Genomic DNA, 16,009 nt, shown 5'->3' with positions numbered 1-16,009 from the left:
ATCCAACTGTCCAAAAATTATGAACTGCATGGCACGATTGTATGATGTGTGCGTGGAGGTATAAATAAATAAAAAACACAATATCTTATTCCCACTGACTTTTTGGTAAACTGAGTCGACTCTACACTACCCCTAGTCACAATTCATCAACACATACAAATTAAAGAATACTGTTATCATGATCAGTACTATTCTACTGCACATTTTTAATTAGATCATGAAAGAGAAGGAAAGAGAGGGTTAGATCTTGCCTCAGTTTGATAATGAGCAGAATGTTATGCTTCAAATGAAAATGTGATCATTTCATTCATATTTGAATGTTACCTTACATCTTTCCTCTAAATTTTAAGCTGTTGCTATCTGCAAATCAAAAGATAATGGCCAAAAGTTGTTTTTTTGTAAAAACTCAAATGTCCAAAACTTGTACATAATTAAAATTGCTGTCCATATGTCCATATGTGTCAAAAATCTTTTATTTTCGACTATTTTTTTGTCCATTTTGACTGAAGTAGGAGTCCATATCCTTTTATATGATGTAATTTGATATTCTATCATGAAAATGGGCTCTAATGGGTCGATCCAAGTCCTTTTTAACTCTAGATATTGATCATAACTTAAGATTAGATTGTTGCCAAATTAACCAAAAAATTCTTAAATTTTTATAAAAATACCAATTTTGAGGCTTTAGTGTCTGGAAATGTCAAATATGCCGAAAGGTTTTATTTGACTTTTGTAATTTCCAACCCAAAGTCACTTTAAAAATCCAAAGGAAAAGTCTGGCAAAGCACCACAGTTATGTTTTTTTCTCAACAAAATATCGCCCCAAACAAGCTCTAAAAAAGTGCTGCAGTACCACCTAAAATTGTAAAAATAAGGTACTTCCTCTCATTTGCCATCTTTCTAACCATGATTTTTGGATTCCTTGCCCTCAAAACCTTACCTATGTGAATATTTAGCTCCAGAGCTTTATTTTTTGCAACAAAAATGCAAATTTTGTAAAACGCCGGGGGTTGAAAATTCTACGTCATGAGATAGCAATTTTTGATTTCCAGGCCGAAACCAACTGTGAAAAAAAATGTTCCTCAAATCCAACTGGGCTGAAATTGCAGATTTCTCTTAGTTTTAACCCAAAGTTTGTATTGTGTAAATATGAAAAAAATCCAAGAGGGGGTGTGTCGGAGCTGGATGAATTGGGCTGGATAACCCATATCTATATATATAAAAGCGAAAATGTGTGTATGTATGTTCGCTTTTTGTATATGTCCAAGAAAAGCTATATTCCAAGAAGCGGTCGGTCAGCTCACAACTTCTTAAAACTTTTTATATCACATATAAATCATAATATCTACAAGTTAACAACGGAGGTCGCTCGTCTATTTAATTTGCTCGACTTTGAAAAGATAAATATTCAACATTTTTCGCTCGCTGCATGTGGATTAGGCTTTTTCGTATAATAAAAGTGACACTAATTCTGGCGGTATTTTTCCGGTCGCCGGAAATGTCCGAAAGCAATCAGATTTGATCAATGTGGAAATATTTTCCTTATATCAGACAATTGCTATTCAATTTGGACAATCCCCTTTTTATGGGGAGCTGGTTCCCCCCCTTCCTACATCTTGAGAAAATAAAAATAAAAAAAGTGTTCCCGCAGTAAATAAATACTACCCTGCAGTCAAAGTTGACCTCATTAAGTCATTAAAGCGTGCACCTGCCAATTCTAAATAATTAAATAAATTCAAACGTGTTTCCGCTAGTATTTCACGGTGGCCCAGTGGTTAACGTCGCACGTTTTTTTTTCAAACTTTAATTTCCAACTTTGCCTCAAGGGTTCCGGTTCGATCCTCATACTTGCCTACCAAAACTTTTTTATTTTTTTATTTTATCACCCCCCCCCCCCGGAGTTTTGATTTACCCAAAACAACACACTACTCCAAACACCTGGGCAACGCTGAGTACCCCTCGCTAGTACTTTCATAAATCAGAGTCCATTTTCTGTAGGCTGTTTTTGAACCCAGTCAACGACGAGTACTTTTGCTAGTCTAATATAAATTTATTCTTATTTTAAAAACAAAGTCCCATTTAAATTACCTCCCTTTAAAACATAAATTTTAGTAGTTTTCCTAATTTTAGCCATTTTTTTTTTTTTTTTTAAATAACTTTAATATTGACAAAACCATTATACACACACTCCCACATGTATTAGGTTGACAAGTTCTGGAATTTTGAATTTAAATGGTGGATTTTCAAATAAGTTTTCGTTATAGTACCATTACTTTATATATCATTTTAAAGAGCATTTTTTGCTCTATCCAATCATTTTAAAACAATTCAGAATGTTGAATACAAGATGGAAAAGATGGGCAAATACGCACAATTTTCTTATTTCAACTCGAGGGAGACTGAAAAGCTGCTGGGGCAACTCATGATATCAAAGCGTTTTGCCCAGCACAATAGTGGTTTAAGAAATTTTGTGGCAGCGATGAAAGTCTGAAGATGATGAGCATAGTGGTTGGCCATCACATTGACAACGATCAATTAAGGGCCTTAGTCAAAGCCAATCCATGCACAACTGTTTGAAAACTTGCTTCTGAATCAGACAATGCATACAACGATTTCCAACCTCTTGAGAAAGATTGGGGTACTGGTGCACTTATTGAACCATGCTGAAATAATAACATTTAGAAAGCCATTCTTAACATGGGGAGAGCAGGGTGCTTTGTAATTATTCTGTACATTCACCCAACAATTTAATAAAAAAAAGATATTGTAAAACTTTAATTTAACTTGAAAATAGTATTTAAAAATCGCGTGGTTCAATAAGTGCACAAGCACAGAGATTGGAAAGACAAAAAATACTTGATAAATGGGTGCCTCATGAATTTAACGACAACCAGAAGAAACGGTGTTATGAAGTGTTATCTTCGTTTCTTTTTACACAACAAGAATAACCTGTTTCTCAACCGGGTGGTGAGTTGCGATGAAAAGTGGGTTCTTTACAATAGGCAATGCTCTCAGTTCAGTGGTTAGATTGCCGATGAAGCTCCACGACACTTCCTAAAACCAGAGTTGTACCAAAAGGTCATGCTGACTGACTGTTTGGTGGTCTGTGACCGAGTTCATCCATTAGTTTTTGGAATGCGAAACCATTACAATTACTGTCAATAAATGGGTGAAATGCATCAGAAGCATTAGTTAAAAAAAAAAGAAAAAAAAAGAAGCCGAATCCTCCTCCATGACAATACCTGACTGCATATTGCTAAACCGACCCTGCAGAAGTTGAATGCATTGCGTTACGAAACTGTCTCATCTGCTATACTCTCCGACTTTTTCAAGCATTTCAACAACTTTCTGTATGAGAAATGCTTCAAACCCCTAAGCGATATCCAAAACACCTTCAGCAACGTCATCGGCAGCAGAACACAAGATTTTTACGTTACTGGCATAAAAATACACTTGTCTTGCGTTGGCAAAAGTGTGTTGATTCTGATGGTGCTTATTTCGGTAAATAAATTTTTGTTCCAGCCAAGATATGTTGATATGAATTTAAAAGTTAAAAACTGCAAGAACTTTGTCAACCTAATAGGAAAATAGGGCAATAAAATAACATCAATCATTAATTATAAACTGATAAAAAAAAAAGTTATGCAAATTAGACACATAAATAGTTGTACTATTTATACAATATTTCAAAAGGTTATGCTGTATTATTGCCGGTTTGAAAATTTGTTTAGACATATTTTAATTCATGCAGATTTTGTATTTATTATTACAGAGCCAATTGTACCTAATATATAGTATCGATTTCAAAAGTTAAAAAAAAAAAAATAATTGACTTGGGTGCCATCAGCTAGAATCAAAATCAAAACATTTAACACTCCAGCTGCATTCCCTGCCGTTTGAGCTAACCTGACAGACAGATAAGAAAGATTTAAAATTAAACCACTTTTAGCTATAATTAGTTTTACACATGCGCAAATTAATAAAAATATGTTGACAAGTTGAAATGAACACACACACACATATATATATATATATATATATATATATATATAGGAAAATAGGACAATAAGATAATATCAAATATTAATTATAAACTGTTAAAAAAAAGTAGACACATAAATAGTTGTACTCTTTATACAATATTTCTAAAGGTTATGCTGTATTATTGATTCGAACAACAGTGATGGTTTTTGATGGTAATATAGGTAGTGGTGGTCAATTGGGGAGAGGAAAATTATGATCTCAACTTTTTTACTCAGTTTTTGAGATGTAAAGGAGAACTTTAAAGGATGTTCAAATCTCATAGAGAGATCAAGTGTTGGTCCACTTGATTTATGAGTGAAATAAAATGAAACAACAAAAAAAAAAGGGAAAACCTTTCGCATACAATGTTTTTATAAAGCATGAAGCAACAATTTTGTTCGCAGTGACAAGATACAAGTGTCGTTTCCAAAGTTAAGCCACCTGTTTTTTTCTTTTCCTTTTTTTTTTTTTTTTACACAAAAGTTTAAAAGCTACGTAGTCGGGAGTGATACCATTAAAATAAGTGACCTTTTGTGCTCGAGAATTTATTTTTTCTACAACGTCACCACAATTCTCAATATCATTTGCCAGGAATTCAATAACTCATTTTTGCCTCTGATGCACGTCCATGACAGGTTGCTGTCTTAGAGTCTCATACTGTCAATATCTTTACAGAGAGAGTAAACGTTCAGATCATGAATGCATTAGTTCAGTCATGATAACAATTCTCAAAGAATCCTCATCTCAAAAATTAAGAAATGTAAAAAATATCCTCGTAATAGTCTTATCGCCATGGCAACTGTACTTTATTTTGCGATATCAGCATGGTCATGTGACTTTAGTTGAACAGTCTTCTGTAACGTGGCCGTTACACTTTAACCATGTCGTTACATTTCAACCACTCAGACTCGCACGTTGTCTGATACTTTGTTGCAAAGGAACAAAAAAATAAATAAAAATCCGACTCAGCATTTTTTTTTAAAAGTGCAAGTTAAATGTATTTATTTGCAGTTTTTCCAAATCAATGCTTTTCATTATCTTTCAAAAGTCTTTCTGCACACACGTGTTTCACAATGCTCTGACATAGCAGGTTTCTTAAGTCTCTCTCCCCGCCACCTTATGCTGGCCATAGCCAGCACTTTCTCATCCTCATATTCATCTTCCTAAACACGTGACCTGCTTCTCTTTGACCATGTGGTGTATATTTCTTATCATGCAAGCCCGCACATACTTGCTTATTTGAATATCGCTAAAACGGCTGCTGCTGCTGCTAATATTTTCATTAGTCAGCTATCCTACGGCTACTGCTGATTTTCTCAGACACGCACCATATGCGCTATGTTACATTTCTATTTCCATAAGCCACGCTCAAGTAGGTTAATATGCATGATCGCCCAATTTTATGTTGTTTGGTATAATGCCATAACGCCAGATAATTGCGACTTCCGGCTAAGAATGTATTCAACAGAAAAGGGGTGTGGGGAGCAGTGTGAAAATTAATTCCTGCTGCCTTATGTTTTCGCTAGGGACTTTGTTAACTATTTTTTTATTTTGGGAGAAAATTATTTTCTTTTGTTTATTAAATTATTTAGTTATTAGGTTATTTAGAAAGCCATTCTTAACATGACTAAAACAAACAAGCTTTTGTAGAAGTAAATCTAAAACTTAGGGGTCATTTTTCAGAATTGCCAACAAAACAAAACAAAAAGTGTAAAAATAAATATACAACAAATAAATGTTACCAAAGGCAATCTAGATAAGTTTTTGTGTTGTGGTGTGTCGGATTGCTGCTCCCACTTTTAGCTTACAAACTCGAATATGTTTGTCGGCAGAAATAGATATGTCATGAGCATGCGTACTAACAACTTCTATTTGTTTTGATTACAAAAATTGTTAAAAAACTTTTTGCAACAAAAACAGACATTGATTTTGAACCAAAATTAATATAAAGGTAACCAATAAACACCCAAAACACTTTTGACTGTAAGAAATCGGGTTGGGAATTAATTATAGCCACTTGTTTGTTTATGGACACCATTTCTGTAACATCAACACTTTTTCATAAAACAAGTGACATCTCAGCAAATCAGCTCTTTTGGACAAAAGCTAGGAGACTCCCATCCTGACTTGACTCTTGTCAGGTCGACATGCCCAGTCACCATGGTAACCAGGGGCAGCAGCAGTACCCAAACAGCCATTTTCAGGCTAACTACCACAAACTAATGCTATTCAACCCACACTTTTTAGGACGACTCAAATTACCTGTATGTGATACACGCTTCACTCTCTGCCTCTTGAGACTCTCCTGAAAGCCTTCCACTTCAGCTCTCTCCTCAGCTTTCAATGGTCCCAGCTCACTTCTGCAACTTCGAGCGGCAACAGCCACCAGTCTTCTGTCTAGTGCCAACTAAAACCCAGCTACCTAGTCCAGTGCCCACTGACGTACAGCTATTGGTTTCCAATGCTGTCTATATGACGCAAATCAACCTGAAGCACATTATCATACCTCAGGGATGCAAAAATTTCAACTCTGTGAGACGGTCATTCTCACTCTAGGTTATCCTAATACAAGATCTCCATTGCCATACTATTTACCATTTTCACTTCCTCCTGAGCACGAACTGCATCTTGAACCATTGGTCCAATTTCAATAATTCTGGGCCTGGTTACAGGAAACGGCTAAGCACTTCGGATTCCAGCGCTGGAGACCAACGATGGGTCTGATATTTTTGCCAGGTCATCCTTAATTGTTGTGGCTGAGATGTTCAGCTGACCACCAACATGTTTGGCAAAAATAAGACCTTGCAGATGAGCTTCCCATCTGGTCAATGAGCTGCATGTCAAAACCAATGAAAACGTTGTTGGACGGCAGTGGGTGTAGATTTAGTCTTCAGCAGAGAGTAGAAATCAGGACACGATCTCCACAGCAACATCACAGAATGCTGCAAAGACAGTCGTTATCAAAGACAACTATGTAATCGATGAGAGCTTTAATGAAACTGTTCAAGGTCATGAGTTGCAGTTGGGGGAAACGTGACGGTGACTGATCTTGCTTATGCTTGATATTTTCCTGCTTGGTTCGACTGGCAAACTCCTCTACCTAACATTCACAGGCAATATGAACTGGAACAAATACATTGAGGACATTGCAAAGGCTGCTGCAAAGAAGGTGGGTTCTCTCTATCATGCTAGAAGACTACTCACACTTGAGAGCATCCTGTACCTTTACAAGGCCACCATTCGCCCATGCATGGAGTATTGTTGCCACATCTGGGCTGGTGCATCTACTACTAGTCTCTCCCTCTTGGATAGGATCCAAAAAAGAGTCTACAATCTAATAGGTCCCACTTTGTCAACTATGCTCCAATCCCTGTTCCATCGTCACAATGTTGCATCCTTGTGTCTGTTTTCAAACTCCTTGGTTTAACGTTTACAAGGAACATAAGTTGGAACAGATACATCAAGAGTATTGCCAAAGCTGCTGCAAAGAAGGTGGGCTCCCTCTACCGTGCTAGAAACTTACTTACGCCTGAAAGTATCCTGTACCTCTATAAGGCCACTGTTCGCCCATGTATGGAGTACTGTTGTCACATTTGGGCTGGTGCATCTGCTACTAATTTCTCACTACTAGATAGGGTTCAAAAGAGAGTTGCCAACCTGATAGGTCTTGAACTGTCATCTAGGCTTCAACCTCTGTCCAACTGATGAAATGTTGCATCCCTCTGCCTGTTTTACAAGTATTTTAATGGTGGATGCTCCAACGAGCTACAAGCCCTTGTACCCTCCCCCTGATGTAAATACCCGTGTCAAACCTGACAAGCAGCAAAATCCCACCCCAACACCTCCCTTAGTGTAAGAAAACCTTTTAACTCTAATAGTTTCTTCCACAGAACTGCTAGACTCTAGAATTCTCTTCCAGGTTCCTGCTTCCCCAACTGTAGTGACATGCAGAATTTCAAGTGTAATGTTGCTGCTCAACTCCCTACATAGTATCCCTGCAATTTATGTCCCTGATAGTAGCCCCCTACATCAAAGTGGCACTATGCCTTGTTTGGGGGTGAAATTGTAACAAAAAATTTTTTTTTAAATTGACAAGCTTTTACACTACCTTTAAAAAAAAAAAAAAAACACTTCAAAATAAGTTAAAACATACAAAATGAAAAAAAAATTATCCCGCTAGGTAGAAAAGTAACAAAGCTTGCCTTTGGTAACATTCATTTGAGTGCTTGTTTACATTATTAAATTTTGAAACAAACGCATTTCCGGTGGAAACATTATTAAGTACTTAAGTGTCATGGCGAAACTAGTATAAACTCGAAAAATGATCTCATAGAAAATTACAAGTAAAAATACAATTCATCGTATTATCGGATGTTATCACGTGGAATAGTTGTGCGAACATTTCAGTATGATAAACAAGGGAGCTAAGCTAGCAGTGTCAGAAATTTCGTGAAAATAGTGAATAATTCCACCCCATCTTTCCAAGCTTATAACTCCTCGAAAAATGTAATTCAAGCCCTAATTTTTTTTTTCAATTAAAGGAGTAAGGACCAAGGTTTTATTTAAAAAAAAAACAAAACAAAACAATGTGTTTTTTTTTTTTTAAAAAGGTTTTAAACTTCGGACTTTACAGGTAAATTTCTAAAAAACTGATTTTTTTTTTGTTTTAAATTTGAATATATTATTTATTGACCTTTTCTCTTCAATTTGTGATATATAAACCTATTAAACATAAATTAATTATTTACTTTTTAATAGACATTTCAAAATGGGGGGGGGGGCGTGAAAATGGGGGGGCGTGAAAATGGGGGGGCGTGAATTTAAAAAAAACGTTTGTCTAAAATATTATATTCGGTTTATTGGAAAGAACATAAAATTTCACATTGACCCTGAAAATATCGTAAAAATAGAATCAATAGAAAAATTTTGATAGATTTTTAAAATTTAAAAATATTGAGTTTAAAAATTGAAAAATATTGAGTTCGGAAAATTCATTACTGTTTTAAAAAAAAAATAAAAATATTTTTATTACTTTTAAAACAACTGTAATAGTTTATTTTGGAAGTATAATCCATAAAGAAAATAAATAACCCACTTTTAACAGAGAAATTACGAGATTTTTATATTGTATTCGCAGTTTCGTGTTAGGGGTGTCAAAAATTCCTACAAAAATTCTGATACTGCTAGAGCTAAGCTGACTTAAGGGTCCGACAGTTTTAAACACGATATCTAGAAACATAATCGTGACTTTGTTTTTTTAATACATCATCTGCTGGATCATTCTCATAATTTTTGGTATTTATACTAATTTTGCCAGGACACGCGAGTACGTACTAATGTTTTCACCGGAAATGCGTTGGTTTAAAAGATAAACAAAGACTATTTGGGTGTTTTATTTATTTTTAACTAAAACATGGTTCAAGTAAAAATAAGTTGTTTGGGAGAAGTGCAATCAGGTACTTCTACAGAATTTGAACCGAAGCAAACACGCTTTTTATTTATTTATTTATTGTTGAAGCAAGCCTAAAAATTAAATTAGAGTTAATTTAGGGTTTAAAAAACAAGGTAAAACTATACAAACACCGTGACAGCGAATTAACCCTAACCCTAACCCTAACCCTAAACCCTAACCCTAAATCCTAACCCTAACCCTAACGCTGTCACGGTGTTTGTATAATAATACCAAAAACAAAAATAGTTCTGCTCAAATTCTGTAGAAGCACCGAAAGAATTTCACACGAAATAATTTAGATATTTAAAGTCGGACTTAACCAAGAATTTCTCTCGTTTCAATTTAAAGATCCCATTTTTATCTCGAAGAAAATAACATGGCGACATGAGATCACTTACAAGTTTGACAACATTAACAAATAAAAACTTTAACAAATATTCTTTTTGTTTTGTCTTCAGAAAGAAAACTAAAAAGCTAAAATAAAAATTGGCGGGATTTTATTTTAATAGCAAAAAAACGTAATAATAATAATAATAATAATAATAAAAAGATTACGTTCGTTTTTATGCTGTATTTTTCACCATGTTCGAATCGACTTGATAGTTAAAAAACAGACATTTTACCTTCTGCAAATTTCATCTTTGGTGGCATTCCCTCTTCTTTCTAAGGATTATATCGTTTTGTAAAGCTTTTTTAATGTCTTCTTCGTTTGATGAAGTGCGTGTTTTGGATACAAGACACGGACAGGTCATGGATGGAGGACAATATTAAAATTTCATGCGGTTGTGTAATACGTCACAAATTGTTTGCGTACTACGTCATAGAACAGTGTGCTCTTTTTCAAAGTGTCTCTTGCGTTTTGTTACACTCGACTCCAGTTTATGCAAGAATCTATAATTTTTCCCTTCGGTCATCAGATATAAATGTAATGACCTCAAAGGAAGATTAAATCTGTATAGTACTAGCAGGCCACCCAGCGTTGCCCACCCATAAAACATGCTTGCTTATAATATTTTAATTTATGTGGATTTTGTATTTATTATTATAGAGCAAATTCTTTATTCATTATAATATTGTACCCAATATATATATATATAGTAATAATTTCAAAAGTTAAAAAAAAAACAAAAAAACTTTCGTGTCATCAGCTGAAATTGAAACCAAAATATCAGTGCTCATTAGTTAGTGCTTCACTTCAGTCTTCGCACTAGCGTAACTAAGGGGGGGGGGGGTCTCCGCCCCAGGTGACAACCATAGAGGGGGTGGGGGTGACAAAAATTCCCCCAAAGATATTTTTCAGCCAGGCTAAGGTGCGAAAATAGTCGAAAATATAATTTATATATTATGTAATTTTTAAGTTTAGTTAAAAAAAAAAAATCTTTTTTTAGAATATTACAAACTCTTAAATAAATTAATTCATTGAAAAGTCATTGAAAAATCTTTTTGCCGATTTTTATTGAAAACTCTAAACCCTGTACTTTTGAAATCATTTGATGACATTCATTTCAATTTTTAAATGTGAAAAAAAATGAGAAAAAAGATTATATATATATATATATATATGTGTGTGTGTGTGTGTGTGTATGTATTTATGTATGTTGTGCGAGCCTTTTCTAGTCTCGCACAAAAACACACATTCATATTTCAAGCTATGTCACAAACATACGCGTACATATATTCACGTTTGCATACATACACTCACATTCACGTATATATACACACACGCTAACGTATACACATGTACGCACACACGCGCACACGAGCGCAGACATGGACGACGTCACTTCCGCTTTCTAAGGAAATATACACATGCGCAAAAGACACTCCGGAAACGAGTATAAAAGGAAGAGCAATAAGTGACTCCTTCTTTTAGGCCGAACTTTCGAGCCGGTCGGTCTTCGGACCAACCGCGTGCGTCACGCCCACTTATGGGGCACGAGCTAACAGACCGTATGCACACATTCTCACTCTTTCTCTCTCTATCTACTACTGGTCCCTGAGAACACCTTCGCGTAGCTGACTGCTAACTGACGTCAACTCTCATATCTTCTTCTTTGTCTACACGCTGGACTATCATTCCAATTTCCACTACAACACTCACTTCTCTTCCCACACGCGAACAAACGAACTTGAGATGAAAACACATTTCCTTTTCTTGCTACAATACCAGTCCCTCAACGAACATTGGTTACACACGCATGGACATGAACACATGTTATAACTAAAATGTTCATTCTTTCAACAGCAAATAAACGACGTTTATCTTATCCATCAATTGAGTCTTTGTTTCCTTCAATTCCATTCGTTTCATTATTTTCTTGTGGCGAGCTAGGGTATTATGTCCTGGTCCGCAACAATTCATGGTGATCCCGTTATTTTTAAAATGAAATGGATGATTTTGAATGAAGCACTCATACACACACAGACTCTCTCTCTACAACAATAAACCAGTTAACAACGAGAGACGCACGGCAAAATATAGACTCTTTCTCACCAGTTAATAACAAGAGACGCACGCCAAACAATACTTTTCTTCTCACCAGTTAACAATGAGAGACGCACGCCAAACTTTAAACCTTCCTCTTCACCAGCTAACAGCGAGAGACGCATGGCAAACTATAAACTTTTCCTCTTCACCAGTTAACAGCGAGAGACGCACGCAAAACTAACCACATGTGGTACCCTTTTCTTTCATTTGTTTCTTTCATGAAAGAAATTCCTGTTCGTTTAATTCAATTTAACACGTCGTTCGTTTCTTCCTCGAAACAATTTATTTTCCTATTTCACACCACCACCACAAAATGGTGACAACGCGAACAAGCATTGCCTCCTATACCACAAGTCCACAATAAACTGGCGCCCGACTGACGCGAAAACGAACAAGCATGGCGACCCTACCTTTTTTTAAATTAATTGTTTTGAGCAAGACGCGCGTTTTATTTGATAAAAAAAAAAAGTACTTTTCAACAAAGAAAAACAAGCGAACCACTACCCACAGGAATAACTACTACAAACAACAATGACGAACCACCTCGTCAGATTCGGCAGAAAACATACACGGAGCTGTACACTTCATACCTTCGACTTGCGCAACTGCCATTGTCCAAAGGCAGCATGCATTCCGCAGGTTTAACCGACATAAGTCCAGTTCAAACAGACAGAAGTAGAAGCTAGAAGTAACGTTAAGAAAGAAATAGCGACAGCTAAGAGGGAATTTACGGAAACCACTAAAAAACGCATCGAAGCACAAAAACTAGAAACTCGTGACTTCTGGAAAATCTACAACAGTGTAGTAAATAATGGGCAATCAACAATTCTTCCACTAACCAACAATCACGAGGTTCTTTGCTCAGCAACCGAGAAGGCTAACATGCTTGCCAGTCGGTTTGCCTCAAACTCCACACTGGACCCTCTAAACAACCCCCTACCTCAATTTCCTATGCGGACAGACGCCACGCTTGACGATCTAATAATCACCCCTGCTCAGGTGTATGCTATCATAAAAAACCTTGACACTTCAAAAGCATGTGGACCTCATCCCAGCTGTGCTATTAAAAAAGTGCTCAGCCGAAGTAGCTCCAGTTCTCTCCAAACTCTACAACAAATGCCTTAATGAATCTTGCTTTCCGGGCTGTTGGAAAACTGCTTCTGTGGTACCAGTATTCAAGAATTCTGGCGAAAAAACTGACCCATTAAATTATCGCCCTATTAGCCTCCTCCCACTTTTTGCCAAAATATTTGAGACCTTAATTAACCATGCTCTAGTCCAGCACCTTACAGATGCTAAACTTCTGACCGACCAACAATATGGATTTAGACAAGCCCGTTCCACGGCAGACATCCTCACTGTAATCTCTGAACGCATATACCATTCACTGGACAAAGCGGGAGAGGGCCGAGTGGTAGCTCTAGATATATCCAAGGCTTTTGACAGGGTATGGCATGAGGGTCTCCTCAGGAAGATTAGATCATACGGTATCACTGGTAGAATACTTAACATAATGAAATCCTTCTTAGATAAGAGAAAAATCCAGGTTGTCCTCGACGGTCGTACATCTAAACAATATGATATAAATGCGGGAGTGCCCCAGGGATCTATCCTTGGACCTCTGCTGTTCCTGATATTCATAAATGACCTCCTCGACAAAATTGCCTCTGAGATGGGTATATATGCTGATGACACCACACTCTATAGCAGGCACGACAGGAAAACAAATGAACATATATCTAAAGTAATGGCAGAAACACTAGAGGATGACCTCCAATCAGTAGTGGAATGGGGACAAAAATGGATGGTCACGTTCAATGCCGCCAAGACAAAACTGGTTTCATTCAATAATTACAAGAAACCTTCTCTACCACCTATAGCAATGGCCAACGACTCTTTATCTGAGAGTATGTCTCTCAAGCTCCTTGGCCTAACGTTCACAGGAAACATGAGCTGGAACAATTACATCGAGAGCATTGCCAGGGCCGCTGCGAGGAAGGTGGGCTCTCTCTACCGTGCTAGAAAACTTCTAACACCCGAAAGTATCCTGTACCTCTACAAGGCCACTATTCGCTCATGTATGGAGTATTGCTGTCATATTTGGGCTGGTGCATCGGCTACTAGTCTCTCGCTCCTTGACAGGGTTCAAAAGAGAGTCGCAAACCTGATAGGCCCTAAACTGGCATCTAAGCTTCAGCCTCTGTCCCATCGTCGAAACATTGCATCCCTCTGCCTGTTCTACAAGTATTATAATGGTGAATGCTCTGATGAACTGCAAGCACTTGTGCCCCCACGACGTAAACACCCTCGACAGACCCGACAAGCTGCAAAATCCCACCCCCACACTGTAGAGATCCCTAGATGTAAAAGATCTTTCTACTCCAGTAGTTTCTTCCCCAGAACTGCTAGACTTTGGAATTCCATTCCAGGTCACTGCTTCCCCAACTGTACTGACATGCATAAGTTCAAGTGCAACATAAACCAACATCTCGCTGCCCAAATCCCTACATAGTACCCCAGTAAATGTTTCCCCTGATAGTAGCCCCCTACACCAAAGTGGCAATGTGCCTTGTTTGGGGTGAAAATGTAATAAAAAAAAAAAAAAATAAATACAGAATATAAAAAAAAAAAATTCGAACTCGACAAACATTTACCCTGCAACAAACGCGAGGAGCAAAATTACATGGGCCTATGTATAATCCTCTCCCGCACAGCAGACGCAACAACAAAGAAACAGGACATCCCTATCAACACATCGGAAGAAGTTGAATCCACAATATGAGTTGAGATGCACCACGCACGCTGATAAACTCACAACTTGGAAGTTTCGTTGACAGCCGGCAACCAAACCTTGTTCAACAATATATATATATATACTAGCATTTATGCCCAGTGTACTTTTTTTAATTTGACTCCTATTATGACCCTTTAGCATTTATTGTTTGGGGCTCAAATCAAGTTATTAAGTTAGATCCATGTCCAAGGAACCTATATCTAAAATTTCAAGTGTTTAGACCCAAAATTGTCAGAGGAGTTTGGTAGAGTTCTCAAAGGTCAAATCGTTGAACTTTGACCCCTTAATGGCCAAATTTCTAGCTGAAAACCGATCCCAAAGATTTTCCCAAATCTCAGTACTCTGTATATCAAATTTCGAGTCCGTAGACTTAAAATTGACAGAGTTATTGCATAGGGAAATGTACACAGACACGTTCACTTTTATAGATATATAGATAGATATATTATATATATACTAGCATTTCAGCCCGGCGTTTCCCGGATGTTTTGATGTGTATGTTGAGCAAAAAAAAAAGTGGTAGTAGGAAGGCAGGCTCGAACCCGTACCGCGAAGGAGGAAAAAAACGGGGTAAAACCTAACGTTTATGCTGTTACGACCACCGCCAAACCGGAAGCGACATTTTTTAAAATTAAGGCTAGACAATCTAAAGGAGAGGATAACTTTCAAAAATATTGGGGAAAAAAGTGACCCCCCGCCCTGTAGAAAAATGCCTAGTTGAAGGGGAAGATATCAATGTTTTTAGCCAATTTTTCGATATTTGTCGTATGAAAGATCGAACTTTAAAACGATACTGATCTTGATAAAATCCGTCGCCTCCATTGAAAGTTTAAGGCAGACATGCAAACATACATACATACATACATACATACATACATACATTTATATAGGCACCGCCAAAACTAGAGGGGCAGGCAAATACTTTTGACGGACCGTCTTTTTAAAAATCTACTAAAAATCAGGTAATTATCCAATCAATACGACATTTGCAGCAATTATTAAGAGAAGAATGAACTTTATAAAAGTGTACTTATTTTTCATAAACAATATTTATATATATATTTTTTTTTTGCTTACAACACCCCCCCTTGTTTTGAGGGGGTTCCAAATATGCTCATCTGAAACTGAACAAAATATATTGTGTTGTTGTAAGGGACGGGATTATACATTAAAAAAAAGCAAAAAAAAACTTGTTTGCATACCTTATTTTGATGTCTGAGTATCAGAACTTCGATTGTGTTTAATTATCCCG

General features: G+C 36.7%; 1 protein-coding gene across 10 annotated transcripts in view; it reads right to left on the bottom strand.

The window, feature by feature from the left end:
• The window catches only part of LOC145270233 (mortality factor 4-like protein 1), a 139,114-nt gene extending 128,839 nt beyond the window's left edge, over positions 1–10,275 (bottom strand). For 9 of the 10 annotated variants that reach the window (XM_080125870.1, XM_080125875.1, XM_080125884.1 and 6 more), the window contains exon 1: positions 10,099–10,275. In XM_080125870.1, coding sequence (XP_079981996.1) covers positions 10,099–10,126 — 28 coding nt within the window. In that variant the 5' untranslated portion in view covers positions 10,127–10,275. The remainder of the gene's footprint in view (positions 1–10,098) is intronic. The other variant, XM_080125892.1, reaches the window with a different exon arrangement.
• Positions 10,276–16,009: the final 5,734 nt, after the last annotated feature.

The sequence above is a fragment of the Euprymna scolopes genome, chromosome 4, assembly GCF_053919585.1.
Source record: "Euprymna scolopes isolate OS-2025 chromosome 4, ASM5391958v1, whole genome shotgun sequence".
Lineage (NCBI taxonomy): Eukaryota > Metazoa > Mollusca > Cephalopoda > Sepiida > Sepiolidae > Euprymna > Euprymna scolopes.
Note: the sequence above shows the minus strand (reverse complement) of the source record. Positions and strands in the feature narration are given on the sequence as shown.